The sequence below is a fragment of the Vulpes lagopus genome, chromosome 3, assembly GCF_018345385.1.
Source record: "Vulpes lagopus strain Blue_001 chromosome 3, ASM1834538v1, whole genome shotgun sequence".
NCBI classification, from domain to species: Eukaryota; Metazoa; Chordata; class Mammalia; order Carnivora; family Canidae; genus Vulpes; species Vulpes lagopus.
This window is the reverse complement of record NC_054826.1, coordinates 82,644,387-82,661,270: the sequence shown is the minus strand read 5'-3', so window position 1 is coordinate 82,661,270 and position 16,884 is coordinate 82,644,387. Positions and strand designations below refer to the sequence as shown.

The window sequence follows — 16,884 nt, the reverse complement described above, 5'->3', positions numbered from 1 at the left end:
GGGCAGCATCACCCAGATCTAGAGGAATCGAACACTGGAAGGTGGAGAGGGGATTGTCTACTGATGGCATCACAGGAGCTCTGGAGTGGCATGGAGGCTCCAGAATGGAACCTTCTTATGGTTTTGTTATTCTGAGGCCAGATGAGATCTCCTACAATAAGGAAGGGCCCTGCTTATGGAAGGTCAGCAGGCAGCAGGAAAGACCTAGTAATGGTGTGGGCCCAGGGTGGCACGTCATGGAGATGTTTCTGAGCAAGCCCCCTAAGGCGAGGACACTCTGCTTGGTTGGCTCATCAGCTCATCAGGGCATGGATTCCCATCAACAACTCAAGCAGCACCTCCCGGGCAACTACCTAGGGGAGAGGAGACTCGGTTAGCAGGTCACTGAGGATCAGCTATCACACAGGGTCTTTTTCATTTTCTCTTCTGAAGTTCTTAATAGTGTCCTGTGTATACCAGTTAAATGTTGCCTTAGTGGCTCCTATAAAGGAGTATATATATATATATATATATATATATATATATTATCCACATGGAGGAAAGCTTTTCTTGATATATTAAAGCATAGGATTGCAACCAGCTATGATTTTTATTGATTTCATCTTGTAAATTTAAAAGCTCTCTGATTAATTTAACAGAATCTGTTCATTTGGGGCTTCTCTATTCGTGTTCTGGGCTTTAGTACCAGGTGACTACAAATCACAGCGCACTTTCAAAACAAAATAACTTCTTTTACAAATCATATTAGTCATTAGCTGTTCTCTTCCAGAGAAATACTTACAAATATTTTAGACACTTGATATCATACTATTACAAGGGATAGAAACATTTATTGTAGCAGAATACTATAGTAACTCACTCCTAAATGTATTGTTTCTCTTATTTTATTGTAGCAACTCTCGATTCTTTAGTACAAAGAGAAATCAAAAGGAAAAAATATCTACAATCTTGGGTTAAGAAGTATGCTGGGATCTGGTGACTAAACCATATGTACAAGATATAAACATATTTATACTTGTATGTACACAGTTAATGGTTGCCTATTCATTATAAATAGTAGGTTTAAGTTAGATTCTACAAAAATAATGATTTGGGATGGGCACATGCAAACTGGTACACATAAACTTATTTATAAAACACATCTCTCTGCTTCTCTCTTTTTTTGTTCTCAAATATAAATGTTACTATTTAGCCATCAGCTAAAATGATTTAAATCCCAAAGTCCCCAATCAAAAGTATAAAATCTGCTTCTATCCACAGCAGCACACTTCTTCAAGTATTCTTCACCTCTTTGTAAAGTCTAGGTAATTTTGTCACATATGAATTATAGGTACAATTATAGGTACATATCCTATTTCCTCAGGAGACAGTCCTCCAGAGTAAAAGCTTCCTTTGTTTCATGACTTTGGTGTGTGTGTGTGTGTGTGTGTGTGTGTGTGTGTGTTTGTAAATATTTCAAACAGTAGATATCTGTTAAAAGATCATCTTGGCTTCTACAATGCTCATTCAAATAAATAAGACAAAGGCTTTTTCTCCTGGCCCCGACCCTGGTGCTCTGGGGACAATGCCACAAAGCCATCAGTTGCCCGCCGAGCCATCAGGGTGGGCAGAAGACTGCAGGCTCACGAAAGGCTCGTTCTGCTTCCGATCCTCCTTGGGGCCCCCTGCCTGGTCTGCGATGGATGAGAAGGACAACTGGTCGTGTTCTATGATGTGTACTCGGTCTTCATCCTTGTCCTTCTTCACATAGAACATTTTTCTGAATTTTTTGAGCTCGTGGAGTTCACAGAAGGTTTCTAGAACTACCAACATGGCAATGAGGCCAAGTAGCAGGTAACCTGAGTGAGAGAAAAGCATGTCAGTGGGATCAAGTCATGGATGACTCAAGCAGCAACACAAGAGTGTGCCACTTTTTGAATTTCTAGGGATGTTCTGAGGTCCGTGGCTCCAAGAGGGATTACCCAGAGAAAAATGAAGAATGACTTAACTTTCTACAAACTTTGATTATTCAGAATCAGGGAGTAATTTCTGAGAAAACAATAAGCTGGGGCTGATATGGCATCATTAAAGAGAATGCCATCCTGCACTCACCTGCCCCAAAGGGAGACCTGCAGGGAGAGGGCTCTTCACCTCTGCTTCATCATCAATGGCTCCCAAAAACCCAGTGACACGTCCCTAGAGTTTTTGATTGAAGGCTCAGCACAGAGCTTGCCACCTTATTAAGGACTCGATACTTTTGTCAGTATTTCCACCAGGGAGTAAGAAGGACAGCAGTAGAAATTATAGTTTAGATGAAAACCCCTCTAAGAATTAATGCCAACATGGATCAGGCCTTTGTGTAGGGATTCGCCCTTGACCTGGATATAACTGCACACTGAGCGCCCATGATGGGACAGTCATTTTGGGGGCATGTGGACCACTCACTGATTAACTCTATCAGCTTCTTACACCAAAATAAAAGATAACCTGTTGATTCAGGTCACATGCTTATTCCCTGAATTTGGTGATGGGACAGTGGTGATTTTAAGGCAGTTCCAACACATTTAAAATCAGTTCCCGGGAAATAAAAATTCATCATGGAAGGGAACAGGGAAGTGAAAATGAAAATGAAAAATAACAAAATCCCAATTTCATGGCCCAGTGGTAAGATGTTTGCAGAGGATTTTCAGGAAATAAATGAACCAGCTAGAATGAGTAGCATAATAGGAACGAGGGGGCTGATTATCTCAAGAATGCAGAGAAACACCATTCTAGCATCTGTAGAATTTGGCTATTAAGTTTTGATGATAACATGGTATACCGTAGAAAGAGCAATGACAGGGGTGCCTGGGTGCCTCAGTTGGTCAAGCGACCAACTCTTGATTTCAGCTCAGGTCATGATCTCAGGGTGGTGGGATCCAGCTCCATGTCAGCTCTGTGCTCAGTGGGGAGTCTACTTGGGATTCTTTCTCTCTCTCTCCCTCTCCCTCTGCCCCTCCCTGCTGTGTGCATGTCTGTGTGCTCTCTCTCACTCTAAAATCAATCAATCCATAAAAAAAAAAAAAAGAAATAGCAATGACATTGTTGGACTAGTTGACAATTCCCCCTCTTTTCCTTCATCCAGTGTTTAGTCAAGCCCTTGAGTGCTGACAAAAATACCCATGGGGTTTCAGGCAAAAGCTGTGGGATTTTATCCTATGCACAACTTAATATACCTTTGAAATATTTGCTCCGCTCAGCGTGTATGGTACATGGCCACCTAAGAAAACCTGGTTCACATTGTAACAAGTGCTAAGATCATCTTCAAGGCTTTAGCATTATTGAAAAAATTGAGGGAGTTCAACAGTTGGGCAGAATTTGAGAAGACAGTGAACACAAGAGGGAAGTAGAGCTAGCAAACACAATCACAGAAACGTTCAACTTCTCTAAGTTCTAAAAAAACTAAATTAAAAATAGGAGGTAATAGTTTACCTAACAGATGAAAAAACATTTTAAGATAATGTTTATTGGAGCTACCAAATTTGCAACAGAATGCCCCTAATTCTACTGGCCCACGCTACCCCATGAAGGCTGAAACCATTATGCTCAGATCATTTAAGCTTGTAATGCCATTTGGAAAGCACCAGGTCAGTATGTTTTGTGTGTCACAAGAAAGGTATATTCACTTTGGCCAGCAATCCTACTTCTGGAAAGATATCCAAGTAGAAAAAGTATAAACATATACAAAGATTTACTATAGTGTTGTTATAACGCTCCCAGCTTGGAAGCAATCTAAACAGTCAGTAGAGGCGTTGTTCGATTACAATATAGCCACTGCTGAAATATTATGTGGACATTAAAAATAATTATGGTAACTGAAGGAAATATGAACTCTTGCTTGTAACTCTTTGGTCAACATTTATGGAATGTGTATGGTTGTGAGGCACTGTTCAAAGCATTGGGGTTTACGACTGAAGTCTCTGACCTCGGTAAGCCCCAGGTTTAATGAAAATGTTAACATATACACAATTCAACTAATCATGTTGTCAGGTTAAAACTACAAGACAGGGCTAGGACACGCATCTGACTGCCTGAGTATCTATTATGATCTGTGAGGAGACATGGCATGAGCCGAGTTTTGAATAATTCTTGAGATGACAGAAATGAATACTGTATACTTATTATGATACAAAAGAAAGAAAGGGCACACCAAAACTAAGAGTCTCTTGAAAACAGATTTCTAAGTTCCCCCACATCCTTTTGAATTTTAAAAAAATTTTAAAAATTATAAACCACTGGCCATCTGAATCTGAATGCCTAACTTCACATACAAAACTCTGAAAATGGTTCACATATATTCTAACTTCTTTGAAAAAGAACCAGATGGACCAATGAGATCAGCAACTCTTTTAAGATTTTCCTGGTATATTAAAGAACATAATTGATAGCAACAGGCTAAATTCTAGCCCTAGTTTTCTGGAACTTAAAATATTTAATAAAAACAGCAACTTTTTTAAAATTAAAAGTTGGTGATTCAGTAATATTCTATGTGGTACATTTTTACACTGTAATTTATAATGCTTCCTATGTTATTAGTAAGAAATTGATCAGTTATGTTATTTGTTATTAGTAAGAAATTGATCAGCAGTTTTAAGGTGCCTGAAAAAATAAGATTTTTGCATAAAGAGCTTGAAAATTTATCAATGAAAAGGCGATCAGGGCTTTAATGAATAACTATTCATTGGTAGGTAAGGTGGGGTGTGAACAGTAAAGCAGGCCAAGGGGGTGGGGTCTGGATACTCACATGTGATCCCAATCTTATAGAGCTCTCTGAATTTTTGATTGTAGCCTTCTCCAGGAACGTAATCCCCTAGGCCAATGGTGCTCAGGGAAATAAAACAAAAATAAAATGACTCGAGGAAGTTCCAGTCATCCTCCAGGATGGAGAACACAGCGGCTGGGATGAAGAAGAAGCAGGACACAGTGACAAACCCAAGGAGAACGGCATGGACGATGGCCACCATCTGTTTGGAGAAGCCCCAGCGCACGTGGAAGTAGAGGACAGGCCTGCGGGTGACGTGGATGGTGACACGCTGGACCACTGCTGTCAGGAATAGGAGGGTGAATGGAATCCCGATGACCGAGTAGATGATGCAGAAGGCCTTACCTCCATCTGACAAGGGCACGGTGTGGCCATAACCTGCATGGAGGAGGTGAAGAGTAAGAGGAGGGCAGTCATACCTCGGGTCTGATACTTTAAAGGCTCGATCAGAATATTTACTGCAAGTACCTGGGTGGCTCAGCCGGTTAAACATCTGCCTTCAGCTCAGATCGTGATCTCAGGGTCCTGGGATGGAGCCCCACTTTGGGCTCTGTGCTCAGGGGGGAGTCTGCTTCTCCCTCTCCCTTTGCCCCTCCCCACTGGTTTGTGCGTGCGCACGCTCTCTCTCTGTCTCAAATAAACAATTTTTTAAGAGTATTTACTGCAATAATTCAACAGAGGATGTCATTGCCCTTGATGAAATCTAACTAGCTCTTCCCACCACACCCAGGCCTGGTTTGAATTCACTGTCAGGCTGAAATAGAAGCTCTGGGTGCCAAGGGGCTGGCACCCATTGTCTGAGACCAGCAGGGCAAACCCATCAGAGGGCACCTACTTCCCTAGGCTGATGTACCCCACCCCCACTCCCCCCACCCTGGGGATCCTCGTTAGTACCCAGACAAAACAAACAAAACAAACTACTCATAGCATGTTCTAAGAGGGATGGCTGAACTGGGCAGGCGAAGGAGACTCCAGGAAGATACAGACATGGCAAAAGAACATGAAGGTTAAGGCATACCAAGTCTCAGGAGTGAGCATTTCTTTTAAAAATATTGTGCTTGGCTACCTGGCTAAATGGCATATTGAGAAACCATAACTCTTCCCCCCTTATTATTTCCAAAGGCTCTAAGATGCCGTACATTAAAAAAAAAGACATTAGGGCCATGGTCAAAACATATGTTTATCTGACTTTCCATGAGGTTTGAGTCCTTCTCCAATTAAGCCATTCAACAGACTATCCAACAAATGCTGGTAAGAGGGAAGCCAGCCGGCAGAGGCTCCACATACTGTTTTTAAAACTTCACGTCCACGTACTGTTTTTAAAATTTCATGAGGACTTCACTTCATCCTCAAAGGCTTAACACGTTTGAACAAGTCAGTTCAGGAAAAAGCCAACAAAATGCCTTTTTTTTTTTTTTTTTTTTGGTGAAACTAGATCCCGAAGAAGTCTCACATATGTGATGATGATTTCAAAACCCGATTTCTCCTACATATCTTCCTGAAAAATAAACAACTCTGACAATCCTTCTGCTCCAGGCCCCCAGATTCTCAGCTTGATGGCAGTTACTGGGGAAGCGCCCAGGGCCAGGTGGTCAATGAAAGCTTCCTTGTGATCCCCACACACAGCATCAACACAACAGTCAGGTGGCGATCAGCCAGCCCAGGGGCACTTGGGTCATGAACGAGGTATGGGGAGTCCCAGAAATTTACAGAAATTGTTTGCAGCATGTACATCCACACGTGCAAGATTCCGGAATCTTGGATTCTCAAGAGTTACGAACAGTTGTTCTGAGCATCAAGTGCCTAAATCCATGGGGCCCTCGCACACCCCTGCTGCTCTTGGTGTGCCATGTTGGGCTCTGGGCATGGCTAAGGGGGAAGTGGGCAAGTCAGAGCATCTGGAGAGCAGGAATGATGGGGATGGTGAATGATGTTCCCGCCACAGAAGGAAGCAGGAGAGAGTCCACTGTTGCTGGTGAAGCCTGAGTAAAGCAGCCACCTCACAGGAGATCGGGGCCAATCCCAGCCAGAGGAGAAGCGAGGCCTCAGGAGAGATGTTCTTGTGGCCAGAGATCTCTGGAAAGGACATTTCACTTAACCATAAAAAAGCCACTGGAAAACGACCACAGTTTTGGTTCTGTGCCTGTGTGAAAGTCTGAGGAGACCACAGAGCTCAGGTGGAGGTGCCAAGGGTGGCTTCCACCATGGCAGGAATTTTGGAGAGAAGATGTAGGATGGGAGGAATCAGATGGACTCCGCAAAAGTCTGTAAGTCTATCACTTTATTATGCTGTTTGGTAGTATTTTTATAAATTATCTTTTCTAAAAGTAGAACACACCAATTTCCTGTGGCCCACCTCTTCTGTACCATCTGTTCCAATAAATCACACGATTTCGGTTCTAGTAGGAAAAAAAGTAAATAACCATCTAATTTTAAAATATTTTAGGATTAACTTCTACTATCAAATGACAACAGCTCTTTCCATTAGAATGTAAACTGACTTTCCATTGACTAAAATGTTATCTCTGAGCAATGAAAATAATCATTACAAGACTCTAAACCTCCCCCTGCAGTAATGCATTTTTATGCCAGTAATATGTTCCCACTAAGAGATTTAAAATCACCAACGTGTAGATTACTCACTGAAAGCCTGTTTCTTCTCCTGATGTTACATTAAATAATTTCTGCTAATGTAAAGTAAAGTGTTAAATTTACATTCCTTTGGTATTGACCGTACTTTCGGTGCGGGCCTTATTGGGAATACTACCCTCTATGCAGAGTGCACAGCAATTCTTTTGCAGATAGCCCTTAATGCATCAGATGGAAACTTTCAGTGATATTGAATTTTAATGAAGTGGTGAATAATTTACTCAAGTTCAGTCAACTGAACCCCTAGATAAATCACCAAGAAAAGCTCATATTTTAAAATCTTATATTAAAATCCATTACAAAACATGAAGAATGTAGCAAAATAGTAATAAGCCTTACATATTTGGTGTTCTTTCATTTCTTACATATTTGGTGTTCATTCATTTTTCTAAGGCTATTCATACAATTTTGGGACATTGTAAGAGCATAGGTATAATAGGGTGGGGGGTTGTACTAAGGATAGTGTCCTCGGAAATAAGAAATACTGCTTCCCAGTTGGTTCTAACAGCAACAGTCCTGACGCTGTGCTAGCTAACATCTAGTCTGGGGCTATGCCATGGTGGATCTGGGCCTTCTTGTTTTTCTGGTATTTAAGCCCTCTTGAAGTCCCAGACAGGGAACCTTTGTGGGCTCCTCTTCAGATCATTAGAACAAGTCACCCACAGGCAACTTCCTCCCATGTATCAGATGTTTTTGAGAGAGGGGTAGCCTACTGCTTATTGTGTCCTCTTATTGTGACTTTGCACATATAATAAATAAATGGTCATTTATTTACATTATTTAGTATGATAGAGTACAGCGTATACACTTTGAATTAAGTTAGCTTGATGCCTGCTTAAAAACCATCTATAAAAGAATCTCAATCTCTGAAATCAACACCGGTAGAGATACTGAAATAAATTACAGTGTTTCCTCTCCTATAAAACAGACTTTTGGGCAGCCTGGGTGGCTCAGTGGTTTAGCACCATTCGGCCCAGGGCATGATCCTGGAGACCCAGGATCAAGGCCCATGTCAGGCTCCCTGCATGGAGCCTGCTTCTCCCTCTGTCTGTGTCTCTGCCTCTCTCTCTCTCTCTCTCTGTGTCTTTTATGAATAAATAAATAAAATCTTTAGAAATAAAATAAAATAAAACAGACCTTAATCTGCAATCCTGAGCTTTTGCTTATTCGTTATCTCTTTCCCATTAGGCCATGAGCCCCTGATGGGAAAATCATGTCCTCTGCTATGAAGCATTCCAGGGCTCCCATCCATGGTGCTATCCAATCCACAGAAAGCAAGAATGCTGGGGTTGTGACTTCAAATCTGGGAGGGCCAGAAATTCACTGATTGGCAATGAATAGGCTTCTGGTCACATTGACTTTGCTACTTGAATCTTATCATTTGCTTGGAATAAATTTTTTTCACAGCTTCAGTGTGTGATCAGCTTCTATAGACACCCTGCAACAAGTCTTCATAGCTCCTTGTTTTACAGCAATACTTTTCAAAGACTCACACACGGGATAAACTCTGTTCATCCCCTCCATCTGGATCAACTAGAGGACGGGGAATGTACCGCTTCTTTTATTTTGCTTATTATAGAAGTTATTTACAATGGAGCAAAGACTCAAGGGGAGTCTAAAGAGGCTGAATAGAAATATTGGCAAAAACTGTAAGTGGCCATTCTGACAGATGGCCCATATTAACACCCTGCATTTAAAAACTAGGAGATCCCAGCAAATGGCCTGGATGTCATACATGGGAGCACCTTGTACTTTTTGCAATGAGAGTTTCACCCCAAAACAGCAGTACTGTAAAAGAACAATCAGAAGTGTTAACTTTGGCAAGGAGCGCCTGCCACACATCCATCACTCTGGTTCTGGAAAGGATGAAGGTGAGCTCAAAACAACCAAAAAAGAAGCCTCCTCTTGCTCATGGTGCGTCTTCCCTAGCACTGTTTTCCCATTTTGTTTTAAGATTTTTTGAATAACCACTTTTTAGCTCTAGATTTCAGATTATGATTCTTTTTTATTTTTTCATATTTTTAGAACTCTTTTTCCATCTTTTTAAGTTGTTTTTAAAGATTTACTTATTTATTTTAGAAAGAGAAAGAGACAACATGAGCAGGAGGGGAAGAGGGAGGGAGAGAGGGAGAGAGGGAGGGAGGGAGAGAGAGAGACAGACAGACAGACCCAAGCAGACTCCATGCTGAGTGTGGAGCCTGATGCAGGGCTCGATCTCACCACCTTAGGATCACAAGCTGAACCAAACCAAGAGTCAGATGCTTAATTGACTTGCTACCCAGGCTCCCCCTCCGTCTTTTTTAAAAGACATATATCCCTGCAATGTCTTCTCTCACACTAACCTCTAGTGATTCTTGCAAGCCAAGATCACCTGTGAAGCCCTGCTTCATGAAACTGAAATTAGGAGAGAAGGGAGCGTGCTGAATAACTTTTTCAAACTATCCTCCCTTCTGCCGTTCCTGATGAGCAGGCAAGCAAGCACCAGGGTGACAGCCTGGCTTTCCGATCTGCCTTGTCCTCCTGTGCAAGCCTAACTCTGTCAAGGTACTAACAGGGCCAGTCACGTCTTTCAGTGATAATCTGGTAACATGCACAGGAAGATACTATAGGTTACAGTAGTACAGCACAGGGAATAGTTGGTCAAGGGCATTTTTTCCCTATGGAAAAAGATAAGTAATCATCTCTACCTTCCCAAACTCCAGCTTTTTCCATTGTACCATCTACTGAGCACTGTTATTTAAGGTCTTTATTAGGTTACTGGAGGCAGGAAAAGGTTGCACATGACCCACTACCCGATACGAGGTTATAACCAAATTCTGTCATATTTTTAGTACAGCTTTCCCAGAATTCTGAGCAGTCACGTTTCTTGTGGTTTCCACAGGAAGGAACAGGCAAAGCCGGGTACACAGACTGGGTTGAAAAGTTTCAGTGGATTTTGGGGGCACAGCAGTTGTCCCTCGTCATCTAGCATCTGGCCTTGGGGGTCACCAGGGCAGCAGCAGGGCAGAGGCTGAGAGTCCGAGAAAGCAGTGCTTGGGGGTGTGGGCTCCGGATTGGCTGGGTTGTATATGAAAGGTGTGCTCACAGGTAAGCCCTTCATTATCTAGGACTGGCTAACCCTGGGAAGGGTAGTTCCTTCAACATCAGCAAGGCTGCAAGAGGTCAAAGCATCAAAATAAAAAAGATGTGATACAGGAGAGCAAAGCAGGAGCCCAGTCTGGACAGGCATATAACCACACCAGGAAGAATCCAGTGAACTGGGTATAGGCACAGGAGACGTGCTGGACAGCATTTCAAAAAAGTCACAGAATGTGGTCCCTTCTATACTCTGGACTCCTAGAACCTTTACATTCTCCCCACACTTGTTACTTGTTAACTCTGGTCTTTCCTGCAGACCTGGGAAGAGTGTTCCAGAGAGAAAAGGAAGGTGCTTGGTGTGTAATGCCCCAGGCAGTGTGCCAGGTGTGCATAAGCACCATCTCCTTTCTTCTTCATACCAAACCTCTGAGATAAGCATGCCAGTCCCTCTTTTACAAAAAAAGGAGACGATGTAATTAGTTTACCAAAGTTCTAACAGCAAGCATGTGAGGGAGGCAGATCTGAACCATGTGTTCCCCAATCTTTTCAATCTGGCCCTAGGGCTGTGGTGAGGAGAAATAAGGGAAAAATAGAAAGGGAGCTGTGGGCAATTACCCAATTCCATGGGAAATAACTGGAGAAATCCTGGATATTTCCAAAGAAAGGAATCCTCTGAAACAGATGAGATCCAGCACAATGACCTCAGGGCTTGGCTACCCCACGCCTGGGCTTGCAGAAACTCCCCAGTGGCCCCAGGCCAGAGCCAGGCTACCGGGGCAGAGCACTCACTCTTCCCTATCCTCATCCTCCACTGGACTTGAGAATTCTAGTTTTCTGATTCACTATTGCCTTTGCCTTGGGGTTCCTTCGAAGATTTCTTTCCACTTTTGATCTCACCTAAGTGAAATCCTCTCTGATCTACCTGACCCCAATTCCAGGAGAAGAGGAGTCGGGGCTTATACATCCTCACAGTGAATGCAACCCACATAATCTCTGACAGGCATGATCACTTGTTGCAGAGAAGGCACTGCCATGGATGTGCCCCGGCATTCCCATTACCAGCTACTGCTTGACATGCATGCCCTTGACGGCACGGCATCCCCTCTGCACCCCTAGTAGACGGCTCAGCATACCTGCTCATGCCCATGCTCCCACCTGCCTGCCTGTCACACACAGACCCATCATCCTTCCACTGCTGGCACACTTGAAGGAAGAGTGGGCACCGGGGTGGCTCAGTGGTTAAGTGTCTGCCTCTGGCTCGGGTCATGATCCCGGGGTCCTGGGATTGAGTCCTATATCGGGCTCCCTGCATGGAACCTGCTTCTCCCTCTGCCTGTGTCTCTGCCTCTCTCTTCTGTGTCTCATGAATAAATAAATAAAATCTTTAAAAAAAATAGTTAAAACTGACTCAAAGTTTGAGCACTGCAGAAAATGGCACAGCTGAAGACTCACATATTCCTGTGTTTTTTATTCATTTTTATTTTCTTCTCACTCATTCCTGACCATTTCTTAGGAATTTTGGCAGCAGGACAACAAAGTGAGGCTGAAGAAAAGAACAGAACAATGGGTCTAGTTTTTCCTAAAGCTTCAATTTTTAGATGAGGCTTCCTGATCTATTAACTAAAGCAAATATTTCCTCTACCTGCCACTTCCCTCAGGTTTGCCTTTGGGTTTGACATAATGATCCTGCAGCCATGACTACCATGAGGTTTAAAAGTTACTATATTGGAAAGGCTTCCCAGTGATGCACTTTTAGAACAGGGTTTTAAAATTCATGCTGTAGGCATTTCTCCCTCAGCATGGATGCTGTGCAGACAACTCAGGATTTCAATTTCTTTTCCCTTGGGAACAGTTGGGCACCTTGCCCAGTGGAAGATGGACTCAAAAGGTAATAGAAAAGATGCTGCATGACAAGGAGAGAGAAGATACACCATTTACTTGATGCTAAGTTTCTACTTCCTACCCCTGCACATAGTCAATATGGATCTTGCCTGGCCCAAAGCTTAACTCCAGACTAGAAGAAGCCAAAGTGGTCCCAAACTCTCACATGGTGTAAAGGGAGGGGTACCTAGACATCTGCTGAATCAAACCACATTTCCACTGCTCCCATTATAGAGTCTCAAAACAGTGATGTCCCAAGGATTCTAGATGCTCTGGGTGGAATGGGAAAATCTCTACACCTTTAAAGGGAGAGGTTCCTGAAATAGATTTTATTTATTCATGAGAGACAGAGAGAGGCAGACACATAGGCAGAGGGAGAAGCAGGCTCCATGCAGGGAACCTGATGCAGGACTCAATCCCAGGACCCTGGGATCAAGGCCTGAGTTGAAGGCATACATTCAACCACTGAGCCACCCAGGCATCCCAGGTTCCTGAAATAAAGTAAACATTTTCTTTTTCCTTTCCATCAGACTGTAAAGTCTTTAAGGCTCTTGAACTCTGAGAACATGGAGAGGAAGATGCAAACAAAAAAAGCCCTTTGCAATACTACGCTTGTAAGCTAAGTGGGGCTTAGAGGAACAGGCTGAGGAATCGGATTTCTAAAACTGAATCCTGGCTCTGCTTCTTACTAGCTGTGAGGCCCTCAGAAACTTTATGACTTCATTTCCTCATTTGTCAAATATGAGTAATACATCCTACCCTCATGGAGGGGTTATGAGGATTACATAAAATTATCCACATAAAGCAATTAGAACAGGTGCCTGTATGTACAAAGTCCAACGAAGGTAAACTCCTCTTTTGATGCTGAAAATAAATAACTAATGGAATCATCTCGACAATATGTACGCTTTTTCAGACGGGGCCAGAATGTTCCTAGGCACACTAGTTAGAAGTTGTCTGTACTCTCATCTCTGTTCTCTGTACACATTTGAATTCTCCTAACAGGGACACCTGGGTGGCTCAGTGGTTGAGCATCAGTCTGCCTTTGGCTCAGGGTGTGATCCCAGAGTCCTGGGAACGAGTCCCATATTGGGCTCCCTGCATAGAGCCTGCTTCTCCTTCTGTCTATGTCTCTGCCTCTCTCTGTGTCTCTCATAAATAAGTAAATAAAATCTTTTTAAAAAAATTCTCCTAACATCCTTCAAAACCTCTTCTTCCACACTGATGCTTGAAGCAGTCCCTGATAATGACTGAAGACCTACCACAGCCACTCAGGAAACAATCTGGCATAGAAACTTTGTGGCTGCTCTGCAATTTGGGAGGCTAGTAATGACCCCCCCACCCCATAGAAACATCCAGACTCCCTCTCAGGTTCTCATTCCTTCCATTGTAAACTGACCCAGTATGGTGGCCATTCACCACAGTCACCTTTTCATGAGGAGATACCAGTAGATTCCAATGACCAAAGGTAGTGGAAACTGCAGGTCCCTTCTACAAAACTCCTCTACCAGGTGTGCCACATTACAACAAAAAGAGGAACAAAATAGTTGTAAACTCAGGGCACTTCGAACTCTCTTAGGTCCTTGAACAAGTAGTTTGCCAGAGTCACTTTTCTTGAACAACACTATTCTTGAAGCTAGATTCAACTACCTTCTGATCAAATCAGGTGACAAAATCCTCAGGTCCTTCCTTGAGTGGCAGAGCACAGAACAGGACGGAGTCCTACGCCTTAAATACCATTATGAGGGATCCCTGTTGGCTGGGTGCACAAAGATTTTATACCCACTTCATGTAAGAGTAGATGAACAACATCTCTAGTCAATCTACATAACTTCACCACCAATCTTACCCATGAAAAACACCCCTATTATTCCTTATGCTAATTAATGGACTCCCTGGTCTAGCTATTTAGGTACTTGCTGAGACAGACTTAGGAACGGAGATGTCTAATTACTTTCAAATGATAACTTTTGCTCCACTATTCCTAATTAGGAACTTCACCTGCTACCCTCTGTCCCCGCAGTGCAGATTCATCAACAAGAGTGCTAATTGTATTCTCTAGGTGCTAAAAAACAACTCTTCATTCTAAGTGTCTGACAAGTGACAGACCTTTCCTTCTAGGGGATCTTGCTGCTCTGAGTAATGGCCCAACCCTTACCCCAAGGGGTAAGGATCTCCTTCAGAAACAAGCATGAGTGGGGTCTTTGTGCTTGGAGGCCTGTAGTTGGTGTGTTAAATAAAGAATACACAGATTAGGGATGCCTGGGTGGCTCAGCGGTTGAGCATCTGCCTTTGGCTGAGGGCGTGATCCCGGTTCCGGGATCGAGTCCCGAATCAGGCTTCCTGCATGGAGCCTGCTTCTCCATGTCTCTGCCTCTCTCTGTGTGTCTCTCATGAATAAATAAATAAAATCTTTAAAAAAAAAGAATATACAGATTATGATTTACTGACTGAGGTGGCATAAGCCACCCATTCAGGGTCAGCAGGTGGCTCCCCCAGCATCCAAGCTCCTACTTGGGAAAGTGAAAAACCACAGGGTGGTTTTGATTGAAAGGAGCAGTTTCCATACATTTACAGAAAAGTCACAGATTTATTACTTATAGATCCCAGAAACAGACAGGGGGACTAAGCCAGAGGAAGGACAGTCCTCCATCCTAGCTCTTGAGGGAGCAAGTGATAGAGAGCAGGGTATCAAACACCTACTACTTATAAGGTGGTTGGGGAAGAGGTCCCTAACTTTTCATTTTGTTCATGGGCTTGACTCAAAGTGGTTACTTTATCTTTTTATTTATGTGTTTATGTATTTATTTGGGGAGTGAGGGGTGGGGCAGAGGGAGAGAGACTCTCAAGCAGGCTCCATGCCCAGCATAGAGACTGATGCAGGGCTTGATCTCACAACCCTGACATCATGACCTGAGTTGAAATCAAGAGCCACCCAGGTGTTCCTCTAAGTGGTTACTTTAAATGGTGCCCCAGGAAAAGCAAAGTGGGAACATGGGGTAGGAGTTCTCAGCTCAGGTTCTTACTTAAATGTCCAGACTCTGGGTACAAGCAGGGTGGTCCTACTATCAAATGCCTGGGCAGCAACTCAAAATCCCCATTTTCTCTTCACAGATTTCCACAGGAAGAGGCTCACCTTTCTGCCTTGGCCCCAGAGTAAGGAATGTGGGGGGCAGGGCCGCCTGTACCCACCAAGGACACGGACCCTTGTTACTGTAAGCCGCTGAGACCTGGGGGCCATGTCACCCCAGCACCACCTTGTAGAAATTTCCCAATACACCAGGAAAAAATAAAAAGGAGGGGGAGGTATGTGGGACGGATGATACAGGATGGCAAAACTGGGTGTGGACAGCTGGCCTGTGGGTATGTGGAGTACTCATTATATAGTTCTCTAATTTTGTATATATTTCGTAATCACCTATAATAAAAAAAAAAGTTGAGGCTTTGAAATGTGGACGTAAGAGCAACTTTTCATCTAGACAACCTCTGAGGAAGTTCAGGACTTTCTTTACTCCTTAAAATCCTAATTCTTACTTACAGACAGTACTAGAAATAGAAAGAAGGTAAACCAGAGCTCAGAGGTGTGGCACTTAGGTCTGGCACAGCCAAATCTGATTTCTTAATTTAATGCCATTCAAACCCATAACAATCCTATAATCTCCTTAGCTAGAGGAGCTGAAACCTCAGGTTGTTCTTTAACGGCACATACTCCTGAGCCATGGGCCTTGTACTGTACCCACAAGCACTGGAGACAGTCTCGGGTTTCCTCACAGCTTTTCCAGGGGTTTAAAGCAAATGAGCCACCTGCTCCTGTATGTGGGACAGAATTCCTAGAGGAGCCCAGGTCGACCTGCCAGGCTGGAGGGGTGCATCCCAGGAAGCACCTCCTGGGCTTAGCAACCTGCCATCGATATGCAGTGCTCCAGAAAATGCTATTTCCTAAAGGCTGTAGGAACTGCAATCAGCAACAACACAGCTCCCCACACATATGCTGAGCTGGACTTCCATTACCCTATGAAGCTACCACGGTGCACAAGGATTCCTTGAGAGCATGGTGCCAGGGCGAAATGGAGAACCGATAACCAACACCAAAAAGGCAAAGTGGCCCTCCCCATTTGGCATTGGGGCACTTGTGTTTATCGGCCCTGAATGGGATCACTGGTGGGGGGGCGAAGTAGGGAGGATGAGGGGTGCTGTGCAGGGCAGAAACTCTCCCATCCACCTGGGCACGGACACCCTCCTCCCAAGGGGCCTCATGACGCTCACCTGGCCCTCCACCAAGCAGCTGTGTCTGCCATAGGGTCGTTTTAGCCCTAAATTTCAACCAATGTTGAAACTGCACCCAGGCAAGGGCTTTGACAAGACCATTTACGTTTGCCAGTGAAGCAGCTGGGATCCTGACTAATTCTGTGACCAAATTTTCCCACTGCTATTTCCCTCACACACCACCCTATGGATATACCAGCCTTGTGTCTACTCTTCATAAAGTCCGAGTC

The 16,884-nt window shown here is 43.6% G+C and overlaps 1 protein-coding gene across 1 annotated transcript in view; it reads right to left on the bottom strand.

Annotated features, from left to right (window-relative positions):
* Positions 1 to 868: 868 nt before the first annotated feature.
* Positions 869 to 16,884, bottom strand: part of KCNK1 (potassium two pore domain channel subfamily K member 1) — a 42,678-nt gene continuing 26,662 nt past the window's right edge. Inside the window, exons 2-3 of the mRNA XM_041750092.1 lie at positions 4,763 to 5,158; positions 869 to 1,838 (exon numbers count right to left, since the gene is read on the bottom strand). Of these exons, the coding sequence (XP_041606026.1) occupies positions 1,579 to 1,838; positions 4,763 to 5,158 (656 nt within the window). The 3' untranslated portion in view covers positions 869 to 1,578. The remainder of the gene's footprint in view (positions 1,839 to 4,762; positions 5,159 to 16,884) is intronic.